Source organism: Acartia tonsa, chromosome 9 (genome assembly GCF_053477335.1).
Source record: "Acartia tonsa isolate MP-2025a chromosome 9, ASM5347733v1, whole genome shotgun sequence".
Taxonomy (NCBI): Eukaryota; Metazoa; Arthropoda; class Copepoda; order Calanoida; family Acartiidae; genus Acartia; species Acartia tonsa.
This window is the reverse complement of record NC_137268.1, coordinates 24,613,657-24,627,858: the sequence shown is the minus strand read 5'-3', so window position 1 is coordinate 24,627,858 and position 14,202 is coordinate 24,613,657. Positions and strand designations below refer to the sequence as shown.

The 14,202-nt window shown below is 29.3% G+C and overlaps 1 protein-coding gene across 2 annotated transcripts in view; it reads left to right on the top strand.

Annotated features, from left to right (window-relative positions):
- LOC145328606 (nephrin-like) overlaps positions 1 to 13,871 on the top strand; it is a 90,390-nt gene extending 76,519 nt beyond the window's left edge. Inside the window, exons 16-21 of one of the 2 annotated variants that reach the window (XM_080172350.1) lie at positions 2,716 to 3,542; positions 4,608 to 4,754; positions 7,525 to 7,732; positions 8,343 to 8,372; positions 11,843 to 12,090; positions 12,342 to 13,871. In XM_080172350.1, the coding sequence (XP_080028476.1) occupies positions 2,716 to 3,542; positions 4,608 to 4,754; positions 7,525 to 7,732; positions 8,343 to 8,372; positions 11,843 to 12,090; positions 12,342 to 12,623 (1,742 nt within the window). In that variant the 3' untranslated portion in view covers positions 12,624 to 13,871. The remainder of the gene's footprint in view (positions 1 to 2,715; positions 3,543 to 4,607; positions 4,755 to 7,524; positions 7,733 to 8,342; positions 8,373 to 11,842; positions 12,091 to 12,341) is intronic. The other variant, XM_080172351.1, reaches the window with a different exon arrangement.
- The last annotated feature ends 331 nt before the right edge of the window (positions 13,872 to 14,202 follow it).

The following is a 14,202-nucleotide window of genomic DNA, read 5'->3' as shown; positions in this document are numbered from 1 at the left end:
AGGGGGCGGTTGGACATAAGTAGCAGGGAGGTTATTAATTGTTTTAATGTTGAGGGGTAGGGGGTAGGTGGTTCTTCCCTATTCTTTTCAGTGCTGTCATTGTATTAACATAATACTAGAGCTATGTCAATATAGATGTAAACATTCTGGTCATCTATTAACATTTTTAACAAATGCAATTGAAATTGTATGTAAATTTAATACTCCCAGGTTTAACTGGATAACTGAGGATATATTCATAAATGCAAATTATGCTTAATGAGGCAGTTACCTTATTTATATTAGATTATAATAACATTATCAAATAGTTAGTATCAGGGGAAACTTGTTTGGTCTTTTTTTATGTGTATTTTTAGGAAGTTAAAGACAAATAAGGATTGTAACATCTATAAAAATAATAGAAAGAATTAAACATAATCTTCTCAAACAATAAGCCTTTTCTATCTCGAATAGCGGCTAAGTAAATCAAATTTTTCTCTTGAAACAGACAGACAGACCAAAGTGGATAGTATAGTGTTGTTTTGCTACTAAAAGAGTTTGGTATTAACTAAAAAATATATAGCTTGCAGAAAAAGGTATAAACTTAAAGGGAAAAACACATTAATAGTATCAGTACATATACTCCCAACGGGTTCAAGGAAGGCCAAAGTTCCCATTTGAAACAGCAAGAAACCCAACATCCAAATAGGTTAAGCTTTCAATTGCCTGAATAATTTCGTGTAATTAATTTATCAACACAGCCGACGTAATCAAAACTTCCCTAAGGTAGTAAATTATTGGTTGAAAAGTTTAATCACTGATAGTTTGATCAAACCAATCAAAAAACAACAAAGCACCCAGAGTTTTTGAGCCAACTAATCTAATTATCATGTTATCATCCTTGTTTATTTACAATTTCGAAGAAACATCGCCTACAGAAGAAATAATGCTTTTTTCTGTAAAATATTGGAGAGCTGTAATATACTCTTTTTATTCCACTTCTTATTTACCTTTAATATTACATTAATTCTCTTATTTTAACACAAAAGTGGTTGGTGGCAATCTGTTGCTTTTAATACTTTTTAGGCTATCAAAATTAAGGTTTAATATCAATTTTAAATAGCAAAAAGTAGCAAAGCAAAAATTTTTAAAAGCAGATTAAACCATTATTTATAATATAGTTACCTCCTAGCATGTGTCTTATTCTAAATATATATTACGAACGGACAGACAAAACTTTTTTCGATGAAAAAGCCTTGCCTTAAGAAAGTTTTATGTAGGTAGGTAGGTTGATGAATTATGAAAAGTTACACTTATAAGATTGATCTTATAACCTTTTTACATTACAAATAAAAGTAAATACTTTTATTTCATGTATTATTTCTATAACTATTAATACTTTATATTAAACATTTAACATTATTCTAATAATGATGATAATTACACCACAAAAAAAAACAAAAAAAAATAAGTTTTATGGAGTAGTTTCTCCTCCTCCAAAATAAATTAACTGCTAATGACAGATTGACGGACAAAATATTGTTATAGAGTAGCTTCGCTGCTATAGAAATAAATAAAGATAATATTTACATGATAGACTGTATAATAAAAGAAGTCTGATTAGCTAAACCAAAACTTTCCCCACTTCTATTTATATAAACATGTTTCTTTAGTTATTTTTTAGTAGGAAATCTACTCTTTTATGTGCTAACTGTTTGTATGTTTGTCGGTTATACTTCTATAAAACCAGGACAGCGTATAGTTGTGTGATTTATTAACATTTCATTAAAAAAAAATTTTTAAAGATAATTTTGAAACATTAATTGCCCACAAGAAATCTTCGATGGCAGTTAACTTTTTGCTGTGTTACTTATGAACATAATTGTCCTTGTTGTTTATTTGTTTGGTCTAGTTATTTATATTATTCTTCAACATCATAACAAGGTCTATAGTAATAATAAAAAGTAAAAGTAACGTAATCACAAAAATATGTCAATCATTACCTTCATGATTGAATCTGTTCTTTAGCTAGGAAATGTCCTTACGTACTTCTGTTTTACTCATTTTTCATAATAAATGTTCATCTAACTTAAAAAGTATTACAGTAATATATAAAAGGAACACTGTTAATTTGTTTTTATCTATCATTTAAAACTTAGAACAGCAAAAACACATTTATGAATATTCATATTTATTCTACAAATGTACTGTGAAACATATTTAATAAAATGAAAAAAATTGAAAAATATTGTCCCCATAAAAGCTGTAAAATTGTGAACATATAACTGAAATACGTTTTGACAGCTATTATCCATCTGTTCATCCATTACAGTACAAAGACAATTCTATTTTCACTTATGTTTTACTGTTATATTTGTTGGCAAAAAATCTGCGAAACCTAATTATCTCATTGGTTGTAAAATTGGGTGTGAAGTCACTCCCAAATATTTTAAAATGCAAATTGTGCTTCATTATTTACAAATTAGCAAACAAATAAGAGAGAAGCTATTGGGTAATTTATCTTTATATCATTATATTTTATTATTTTGACACATGTGCGGAAGTGATTGCACGCTAAAAAATTGTGAAAATGAAGAGAAATATGTTTTGACAGTTTTCATAAGTTTACATTTATTGGCACTTCAAATAATTTCAACCATGTTTTCCTTTTTGTCAATCAATCCAACTATGTCTATCTATCTATTTATATTACTAATATTTTCAATTTTATTTTAGGTTCACCGAAATTGATCACCACTGGACATCGTTCAGCCGCCGGCCCGTCGGAAACAGGTCGACTTGTCTGTCTGGCCCAAGGACAAGCTAACATAACCTTCTCCTGGAAGCGAATTGGTGCCGACAATCCAAGTGGACCAAAATACGAGTTTATCACAACTCAAATTAACCCGCTTACATGGCAATCGGAATTTTTGATCAAAGGCGTGGATCCATCCATAGATTATGGAACCTATCAATGTACTGCAAGGAATGACATCGGCCTGGCCAAAACAAAAATCATCTTCCAGGCCTTGTCGAAGCCAGAGATGCCGTCTGACCTGCGGATGATTAACGTAACTGGGGACGCGGTTGAGTTGGCTTGGACTCCAGGTTTTGACGGCGGCAAAGAACAGTTGTATCGCGTGAAGTATCATCGCAAAACGCCGGGAAGTCTGTACAAACAGCCCAAATATTATGATGTTTATCCGATGAATTCTACAAAGGTCTTAATTACCGGACTAACACCCGCTAGTAGTTATATGTTCAGTATCCAAGCCCTGAATAACATTGGCGAATCACAATACACTTCTGACCTTCAAATCAACACTCTGTCTGGTCCCGGTGGTCTAACATCCAACCAGCCGCTAGTTGATGGTCTAACGGACGGTGGTTCCTCAACGGGTGGTTTCCCAATTATCATTTCCGTTAGCATTGGCGTGTGTGGTACGTTGCTGGTCATGTTTGCCGTCACTTTCGGTTTCTGTATGGTTCACAAGCGCCGGATGGAGAAGCATGCTACGGCCTCAAGATCCTGTAGCTCAGATAGCACAAAATCCGCAAATCAGGTAATTCAAATTTACTAAAAGCCATAACATGTTATTTTTTTCCTTAATAGATTTATATTTAAAGGTTCAGTTAACTGTTATTTTAAAGTCAAAACGTCATAAATAAATTTTTTGGGGTTAAAAATACAATGCTAATAAATTCTGCATCTTAATGAAACAAAACAAAAAAAGTATTTAAAAAGTTATTTAAATGTAATTATTGAGTGCAACTAGGCAGGGTTGTAAGAAACGAAGTTACAGAGATATTAGAGCACATTCCAGTCTGAATCATACTGTTATTATGCAGCAACACACCAAAGGTTTATTAACTATTTGTCCGGGTGAAATAATTGATGCTAGCCCTAGAAAACTTTTTTTTTTGTCAAGGCCAAAAAGTTTTAGCTTTTTTTCAAGCTGTAATTAACCTATAAAAACACCTTTTGATTTCATTTAACTGTCATGGCAATTTTGGATACATCTATAAGAAATGCATTAAATTTTATTCAAGTTATGTCTATTCGTTTCACTAAAACAGCCTTGATCTAGAAAATTCATTGAAGATTTTACACAAGGAATTAAACCATAAAATATTACATAGCTTCTTTTATCTACTAATTTTCTTTTTTTTTCTGTTTTTGAAAATACTTTACCATGGCTAGGAAATAAGATATAGGATGAAGAATGCTCCGTAATAAATAACTCTTTCTTCCTTTCTTTCTTTATAACATTATAAAGTTTTTCTCTAAACAAACTTGTTCTAATATGAATAGAGCTTTATTTTTTTATGTAATAATATGTATAAAAACAAAAGTTTATAATATGTAGAGTTTTTCATTCAAACCAAGAATATCTAAACTAATTATTATAGGAAAAAAATCTATTTTAAAGAGTATGCTTTTGTTTAAAAAAAAAACACGTTATTTTACATAAAAATAATATCAGCGCAAATACCTAAATATTAGCCTTTAGAATTAATATTTAATTTCTAGTAATTTTAATTCTTTTAAAGAACAAAAGAAATTAAACAAAGGGAATAATCATGACTTTATGATAAAGGTTTTTTTAACCAAATGAATTAATTTTTAGGATGGACTATTCAATGGAAGCCAAGGCACGTCCTGTTACAACGACACCCTATCCGAAGAAACAATGAGCAGTATTTCTGAAAAATCCGGGAACAGTTTTATAAACCCGCACGACGGCAGACTAGCGGCTGGCATGCCACATCTCATGGTAAGTGTTTGTTTTGGGAAATTTTAAGCCCCTTTTAAGCTTTATAGAACACCTTTAATTTTGAATACCAGATTTTAAATAAATAAAACGTTTGTCTTTACATTTTGTGTATTTACATTAAATTGATCAAATAACAATTATTAGTAACAACAAAATAGGTAGGTTTGATGAAAATCTTCCAACTGCAGTAGTTCTAACCATTGTTGAACTATGAAAAATAATATATTAAACAACTTAAAATTAACACATTCTTGTAAGAAATAATACTTTCTTCAGCATTTTTACTAATATTTTGACTAAAACCTTACAATTTCATAATAAATATAACAAACGAGGCAGTAAGCTAGTATTTATCAAGAAATCTCAAAACAAAGACAAAATATAGTTGCTTCAAAAAATTTTTAAATGATTTTACTTAAAATAATGGCTGATTCTTTAGATTTCAGGCTCAAGATTTTGCTTTAAAAAATGAATTATTTTAAGATATGCTTTAAATTAGTTAAATATCTACTTAATTTTATCATTTAGAACAATCTTACAAATTTACTTACCAATTAGCTGCAGGCATAGGGCTTTCTGTAGAAAATTGGTTACCAGTTGCACTTTTGTCAGCTGGGTTCACTTAAAGCAATTTACTTCTCAAATCTAAATTCTTTAAAGACCTTTACAAATATAAGTTATAAATACAATAAAATTAGTAGTGGAATAATTTGAAAATAAAGTGTCAAACGGGGCAGTTCAACAACCATTTATCATTTAAATAATAATATGTTGAGAGTAGTAATAATCAACAAATTACAATTCAATACTATATTCCACTCCTAATTTATAAATTAAAATTGCCTTATAATACAACTTAATTAAACTAAAATACACAAACTTTAAACTAAACTTAGATATAATTTGAGATAACTGACACAAATAAATCTCTGGTGTGTACTTAGTTTCTAAAAGACAATAATTTTTTACTACTTATTCAAAGACAATTAAAATACTACTACTTAATTAAAAGACAAATAATGAGTTACTACTAAAGATTCTGTTGTATACTGGCTTTTTATACCCTTGTTTGTTTACTTAGAAAACCGGTTTTTAAGAATGTACTTTTTTGAAAAAATTCATTAAAAATTCGATTTTACTATTTTCTTAAAAACAACGATTTCTCTTTATTGTAAGCTAAAAAATATTTTTTTAAATAAAAATGTTGATTCTATAGGCATTTTTAAACAACGTACATTTTTTTTTCATAGAGTAATATTAAAGAGGAGTAATTCAATTTACTCAGTGTAAAAAGTCATTTTTTTTATCCAAAACAGTGTTGCTGTTTTGTCATATTTGATTTTTTTGTATCGCAGCTACTATTCTGTTGTTTTTTTTTGTGAACACCCTATGAAGTGTATAAGTAAATAACTAAATGTTCCTAAACATCTCTTTCTCTATATTGTGTATTATTTGTTGGTAAACATATTAAGTCAACAAAACACTGGCATAACATGCTACATTTGGGATCTGTCTGTACGTCTATTCATATGGAAATTTCTTTTGTGCAACTAAAAAAATATAAATTTTTTTATGAAAACATTATGTTAACCTTTTTATTTAAACTTATCTTTGCTGTGCTATTTTTGGATATAATTATCCTTGTTTATCTCTTTATTTACTCTTGCATTTTCATAACTCTTTCACAATACATGATTTTCTATAAAGTTATAACCCTTTTCTCCTGGGAAACTGTAAGTTAGGCAGGAGAAGGGCTACGTTTGCACCCTGTATTCTTAAAGCTTTGAGCTTTAATACCCCCTCGATCCTCCTTTCCCTAAACGAATCTTAAGTTTAAAAATCAATTAAATGATATTTCTAAAGATATTAGATTATAAAGTTAATATAAGAACTAGGAAAAAGATAATTAAATTAGTTCAAGTCATTGGTTATTATTGACTCTCTCTACAATTTTCTCTCTCTCTCTTTCTCTCTCTTATTATATTTCTTAATATATCTTTTTTCTATATCTATCGATTGAAACTCTGTTATACCTCATTTTTGATAAACTCCCCTTCTATGATAAATGGATGTGCGATTTGGCTTACAAGGTTTTTCAGCCGCAACTAAAACGCCGAAAGCTGCCGCTTTACTTACATCTTTCTTACTTTTGTGAAGTAAATGATAGAAAAATATCCAGTAATGCTTAGCAAAAAGTCTATGTTGGTAAGCGGGCGATGATCTCTGACTAATAGTTAGAATTTGAGCATTATTATACAATGATCAGACAAAATACAGATTTTTTACACTACCAACTTCATTCCAGATGAGAAGCTATTCTACAACTTTTTATGTTTGTCTGTCTGACTCTCTAAGCATCGCTGGCTTAGACTAAAGCAGAAAAGCCACGCTACTAGTGGACATATTTGTCTTTTTAAGAGATTCAAAATTTAATTATTATTTTTTGACATCTTAATTGGAACTCATGAACGATTAAATTAGTGAAACAATTGTATTCCATAAATAAAATGATAAAGAATAAGTTATGTTTTTATCTATATATTTTCTAAAATATTGTCAAAATTGGGGAATCTTTTTTTCTGGCTGTCCTAAAGTAAAGTCCTCTTCTTTTCCTATAAATCATGAAAATAAATCTTTTTTTCTCTTTCTTTCATAATCTACCTTCTATATCTCTTTGTCTTTCTTATTGTTTTAAAAAGCGCAGCTGCTATACAATATGTTTCTTTAACTTTATATATATCTATGATAATTTAATCACTTTTGATTCTAGGGTGAGCCCTACAGGCCTAGCGCGGCGAGCACCTACCTAACCGACCAACAAATCGGCGGAGTGTACAGCGTGGAACAGGGCCGCGAAATTGGCTTCACTAGCGCTCAGCTGCCGCTGGCGGGAAGTTCTGCGGGCAGCCATATGGCAGAAGATACTGAGTCCCAGTACGCGGATGGTTTGCGGAGACAGGCCTACATTCAAACATTAGGTAAGCCGCTGTTTATTATTTTTTTCAGACTGATGAAAACCTGACTTATTTTTAGTCCTAATTGTCTTATTCAAAACTGAAAACACCTTTTTAAATATAAACTTCCTTTCAAAAAAGGACCTTTACAATTACAACTGGTATTGAAATGTATTTGCTTCAAAATTTGAATGTTATTGAAAAGTTGTAACAATGGTATAAATCAACCATCTAAAAATGAAACTTCTTGAAATTTTGAAAATCATGGGTATTATGTATGTATGTGTTGGTGTGTGTTTTAAATAGCGAAAATAAAAAAGAGAAAACAGAAGTAAAAAGGTAAATTAGAGGTTGATTAATGAATGCATTAGAGGAAAGGGAAAGGGACTTGGACTATAGTAATAAATTAATGAATTGATTACTTTTAACCATATAAAAAAAATTTATATGAAAATTTAGCTACCAAAATCCCACACTTTTAAGTCCATTTTTTGGGTTCATTTAGAAGGAGCTTAACATTTTCTCTCTCCCATTACATGATGAAACTTATAAACTAGAGTTTATATATTATATACAGACTTTAAATCATTAATTTTAATCATGACTTAATAAAATTTTATATTTTCTATTAAAGCTTCAAAACCGGATTTAGTTCAAATAAAAGGTAATCATCATAAAATATTGATTTTTAATGTGTTTTTTAAGTTTTTTAAAATTTCTTTTTTTTTTTGCATGTAATTCTTTGCTTAAAATTTATTTTGAAAATTGCCATGAAAATCAAATGACAATTTCTTTTTAGAATTTTAGCTACTCTTTAATTAGTATAGTTATAATGTCCAGTAAGTCCATCAACCCTACAGTAGTACCCTACTGTCAGACAAAGACCGTTCAGAATGCTGTATCTACACAGTTTCTCTTTACATTCAAAATTATAGAGACCAAACTCACGTATACCAACGGCTTAGTCTTTCTATGCTTTTCGATTTACAATACAAAAATGAAATTGTCTCAAGACTTTATACAGTATTACTGGAGTCTTTTTATATCATTGTATGTAATATTGTCAGCTTGTTATTGCTGCGCGAATCATGGACAATACCTTTCCCGTAATGACAAAGTCAAATTAAATTAATTAAAGGTGTCTTGAATTTTTTGAAAGTTGGTGCTAATTGAAATTTTTTAAAACCTTTTTATTTAAAGATTTAACCTTTAATATAGTTTATTTATTCTTCTTATGCATGGGTGGTACTGTTGACAAACAATTCGAAAGACTTCATTATTTCAATTTTATGTCATTTTACATAAGTGTTCCCTGCTGCTATATTATTTATATTCTGTTTAAGTAACTATATGTTGTCTAACCTATTCTTTTATGTAATCCTGTCGTTTATATATTCCAATTACAACATGAGACCCCAAGTTCAACTGGGTAAATGTCTGAAACGGCCAGGGTTTAAATTGACTCTGCAATGACTTTCTTGTTTTTTGTAAGTAGAGTCTTAGTGTTAATATAATTCTATGCTATCTCTCACTACAAAGCTTCTCTGAAAGTTTCTTTTTCTGTATTTCTTAAATGTTAAGAATTTACATCAACTTACTAATAACTATTAAAGACTAGCTTTTATTACTTTTTTGTAGTTAAGGCAAATTTATATTTTCATTCCTTTTTATGTTCTTTAATTCTTCAGATTTTAGTTTTTAAATATTTTTTGTTTCTTGCTGTTGTTGTTATCTTTCCTGTTAATATACAGCTAGCTAGCTAACTATCTATCTTGCTATCTACACATGTACACCTAGGTGTCCGTCCGTTGAAAATTGAATATAGAATTTTAAACCATGAGTGAGCAATTTGAAAGATCAAAGCAGTAATATGTACACAGTGTAATAGATACTGGCTGAACCAAAAAATCCTTTAAAATATTTATTTCAACATAATTTTTAATACAGCATCAAAAATTGATAAAAATAAACAGCCCTGGCTCTGTTCTAATTTAATAAAGCCCGTAGCATTTTCTTGATTTTAAATTTAAATTGTTGTAAAAAAAAAGAATATTGATCTTTGATTGTTTTAATTGATTTAAAGTTTTATAAAATAAAATGAATTTGAAGAAAGAAATTAATGTTGTAACTACTTTTTCTTGAGACACTCTTACTATAAAGTAATATGTATGCCTTTCTGATTATATGTATGTAATAGAGAGGGCAAGAAAATTTATTAGGGTGGTCAAAAAAAGAATTGTATTCTTATCAAGCAATCAAATAATATGCAAATTAACACAACTTTACTTTAAACTAATAATCTTTTTGATAATTTCTAGTTATAAATAAAATATGTATACTCTTATATCACTTAAATTTGCTTGCTTAAATTTTTTTACCTGGGCTTTTGGCATCCTTAATTGTTTACTTTGAAAAATAAACGGGGGGGGGGGGGAGGGAGGGAAGGGGGTATGTAAGAAAAGAAGGAGAAGTTGATATTAGAAACCAAGATACTATTTTAAAATACAAACATGTATATTAGAAATCTTCGTGCGTTTTCAATTTTTAATTTAAATTCAAATTTTAATCTTGATATCACATGATATATCAAATAGTAAATATATTTTACTTGGCTCAGGGTGTAGTTAGATAAAATTGCTATCTATTTTCTAGTTTCTTTTATACAAAAAAAAGGTTACTTTAGGTCTTTTGTTTCAGCTTAGAATTTTACAATTTCTTATTTTTATATGTTTTTCCAATGTTGCCTTGATAAATTATGGCAAGGCCTTCTTCTTTTTTAAAATTAATCAATAATCAAAAATGTCCATTACATTTCTTATTCTCAATTTTGCTATAAAAAGCAATTTTTAATTTTATATACATACGAAGCGTGCCGATTTGCGCATTTGTATTTACACTAAGGTAAATATTCTTAGGTTCTCAGATCATTTGTTTGCTCTTCTACTTTGCTAAGAAACAAAAATATAGAGAATAAACAAGTACATATTATCACATTATTGCACAATTTTATCTTTTATCTATGCCTTTTAAAAGCATTTTAAAAACAAAGTAGCTTGGCCTTAAAGGTTAAAATTTACACCAAAAAAATCTAGTACCTTTTTTATTCGCTAGGTGTCATCTGCAATACTTTTATTTATAAGCTTTGCTCGTGTTGTAAATGGTAGAATTTGAAGATTAATGTTTGTGCAGTTGGAAAAGCTAGTAGAAAATTTCAGACATGTCTTCTCAAGAAAAAAGTTCACCATAATTTTTCACATTTTTTGGTTAATTTTTCGCATCTAAAAAATATAGATTTATTTCATTTCTTGACTTTAAAAAGTACATCGGAATTTAAAGGTTTACATTGTTTTCAACTATTTGTATTTCAATAATAATTATCACTTTTTACAAAAGTCAGAAAAGAGAATATAAAAGGAAAAGAAATAGAGATAGAAGTGTTTCTATAAAATATAGAAAAAAAGTTTGCTCACACTAGAGGAGCAGTACAAGATGTTTTTGATGTTATTAATTTAATTTATTCCAGCATAAAATAGATTAATGGATAGTCGGCGCAATCATAAGCTATTATAACAACATTTATATAATATTTCACTATTGGGCATTTTTATTGAATTACATATATTAAAGATAAAGCATTTTGGTTGTATTTAGAAATATAACATTTTTTGCTTTGATTGTCATTTTTTGCGCACTCGTATGAACACAAATCCACTCTAAGTGAAAATGGCTGGCAAAGTATATAATAAATGGTACTTTTCCCTTTCTCTCTCATAGACACATATATGCTTTTTAAAAGAGTAGTTTCTCTATTCACTTTGGCCGTTTGGCTGTGACTAACGGTTGTAGAACTTAAATCTTGGGCTTTACAGCGACATTATTTTTTTTATTTTGATAAAATCATACCTACTCCTACAAAATATTATCTAATATGAGCAAAAATTTGATTACATTAGTTTATTTAGTAAATTACATAATTTGATTAAATTATTAGCAATGTTTTTACCTTATTTACATTAGTTAATTTATTTTTTAGTTTTATGACCTATAAAAAGTATAAAAAAGAAGAAAAAATATAGGTATCTGTATGTTTTTAATCTTAAATACAAAGTCAAAATATATTTTTTTTTATTTCAGGTGATCAATATAACATTTCTGCCATAGGAAGCAGCATCAGCTACCCCAACTCTCCCGTAAACGAGTACCTGGAGACGGGCCTGCACAACGGTCATGACCAGGGCGAGCTCAGCGGTCACGTGACCCCGGCCAGCATCATGGGCGGAGATATGGTCAATACCTGTCCTGCCGGCCATTTCTTAAGCAATTCGGCTACTTTGGGCAGGATGCCGTCGGCCAGATTTGGCTCCAGAAAAAGCCCATTCCAGGTTTGTATCTTTATATTTAACTTCTATTTTGTTAGTAATCAAAACAGAACTTTACTAAATTAAAAATTTGTTAATTATGCCAAGCTTAACAAAAAAATGAAGAAGGAAAGATACAATATTGGAAATAATTATGTGAGAGTATTTTCTACTATTATGGGAGGGAAAACTAAATAGAAGCTAGGAAGGAAGGACAATCAGACACGAACAATTATCCGTGCTTCTAAAAATCTTTTTTTTATTTTATTTTTTAGGTTGTGATCCCTGGTCAGAACAACAACCCTCACCAGTCCAATACCAACACCTACATCTCCAGCGGACAGGAGCTGAACCCTCCGGCCTGCTCAACGCCACAGAATCTGGCCGCCCAATTCCCCATACTGACCGGCCTTGCCTCGCCCAACCGTAACATTGGCGAGTTTTCAACCTTCGGCGGTCATGGTCATCCTATGATGAGTGGTCCTGGCGGCAGCAGTCTTCTGCCTGCTCATCTATCCCGCCTAAGAGGGGAGGAGCCTAACGGCCATCTTGTTTGACAGAAAAGGAACACTAGCGACAAAGAAGACAGCGTTTAGATTTGGAACTAATCTAAAATAAATTAGTGAAATTTTAACTTTTAAGAAAGTTGCACAAGTACACCTTTCATAAACTTCATATAAAAAGTTATAAAACCAAAGAAAATATATTTTAGGTAATCCATTTCTCTATCAAGAAGTGTTGTAAAAACTAAAAAACTGAAATTCAGCTCAGTGGATAAAAGCTTTAATTTAAAATATTTATAAACTTATTTTCAAACATTTTATCTCTTTTTCCTCCAAAAATTATTTTAATATTTTTGGAAATGGGGAGAATTGGAAATGATATAAAAACATTTTTACCAATAAAATGTAAAGTGATCTTTAAAGTTAAAAAAAATTTATTGTGATGATTTTAAAAATAGTGAATTTTTAGATAGATAGATAGCTAGTATTCAAAAATTGTTTTTTATGTGTAATTTTATGTTAAAAAGGTACCAAATTTTGAAGAATCCTTAAATCTTAATATTTCAAAGTCCAGTGAAAGATATTTTATAATTAAAAAAAAACTATTTGGCTTTTCATAAAAAAATATTTGTTATAAAATATTTTCTTCAAAATTTCTGGTTCTTTGTAGTTTTGTTCTAGTCTTTATATTGTTAGACCTAATTATTGTTATAAAAACAAAACAAAAAGTCCTAATAAAGTAAATAAAATAACAAACAAATTACCTCGTTACAAATGACAAAACTGTATAATTTCTTTCTTTTAACCCAACTCTTTTTACAAAAAAATATCTCAAATGTAATGTTTTTGTTTTTTAAAATTAATTTAACCTTGGCTAAGTATTAATTAAAGTCCACAAACCAACATTTTTATAATTTAAATATAGTATTTATTTCATTGTAAAACTCAAGCAAAATTCAAAGTGTAAACTAATTATGACGCATTTTATGCTAATAAATAGTTTTTTTTTTCTAATATAAAAAGTATATTGATTAACAAATAGAAAAACATGGCAAACAAAAATGATTTACTTTGTAAAGTTTTTTCTTCATAAAATGTATTCTAAATATTCTATTTCTTTGATTTCATAATATTCCTCCCCTTTCTCCCCAACCCTTCAAAATATCAACCAAAAATATTTGGCGCAAAATAAAAGTTTTTGTTTATTTGTAGCTTATTTGTTCCATAATGTTATTTAGCTGTGATATTCATCTTTTTATTGGACACTGAATGCAAAAATGAAATAAATGCATCAAGAAATTGCCACCATCCAAAAAGTCTTTGCAAATTTTCACATTTTGTTAGTGTTAGAGAATAGTAACGTCGGCGCTTTTTTAAAGAGGTTAACAATTTGGTACAAACACTTATAAGTATCCGCTTAAACTCAGATAGATTCTAAGTTTTATAAGCTAGATATACATAGATTAACAATTTCTTGTTAGATACCAGAAAAAAAGCTGCTTTTCCGAGTTTTCCCTGTTATTTTCAAGCAAAAACCAGATGAGGATAAAAAAAATTGGCCAATATTTGAGTACTAATCTTTTATTATCTGGGTAAAACAATTTCAACAAGGATTAGACTTTAGTCCCAATTT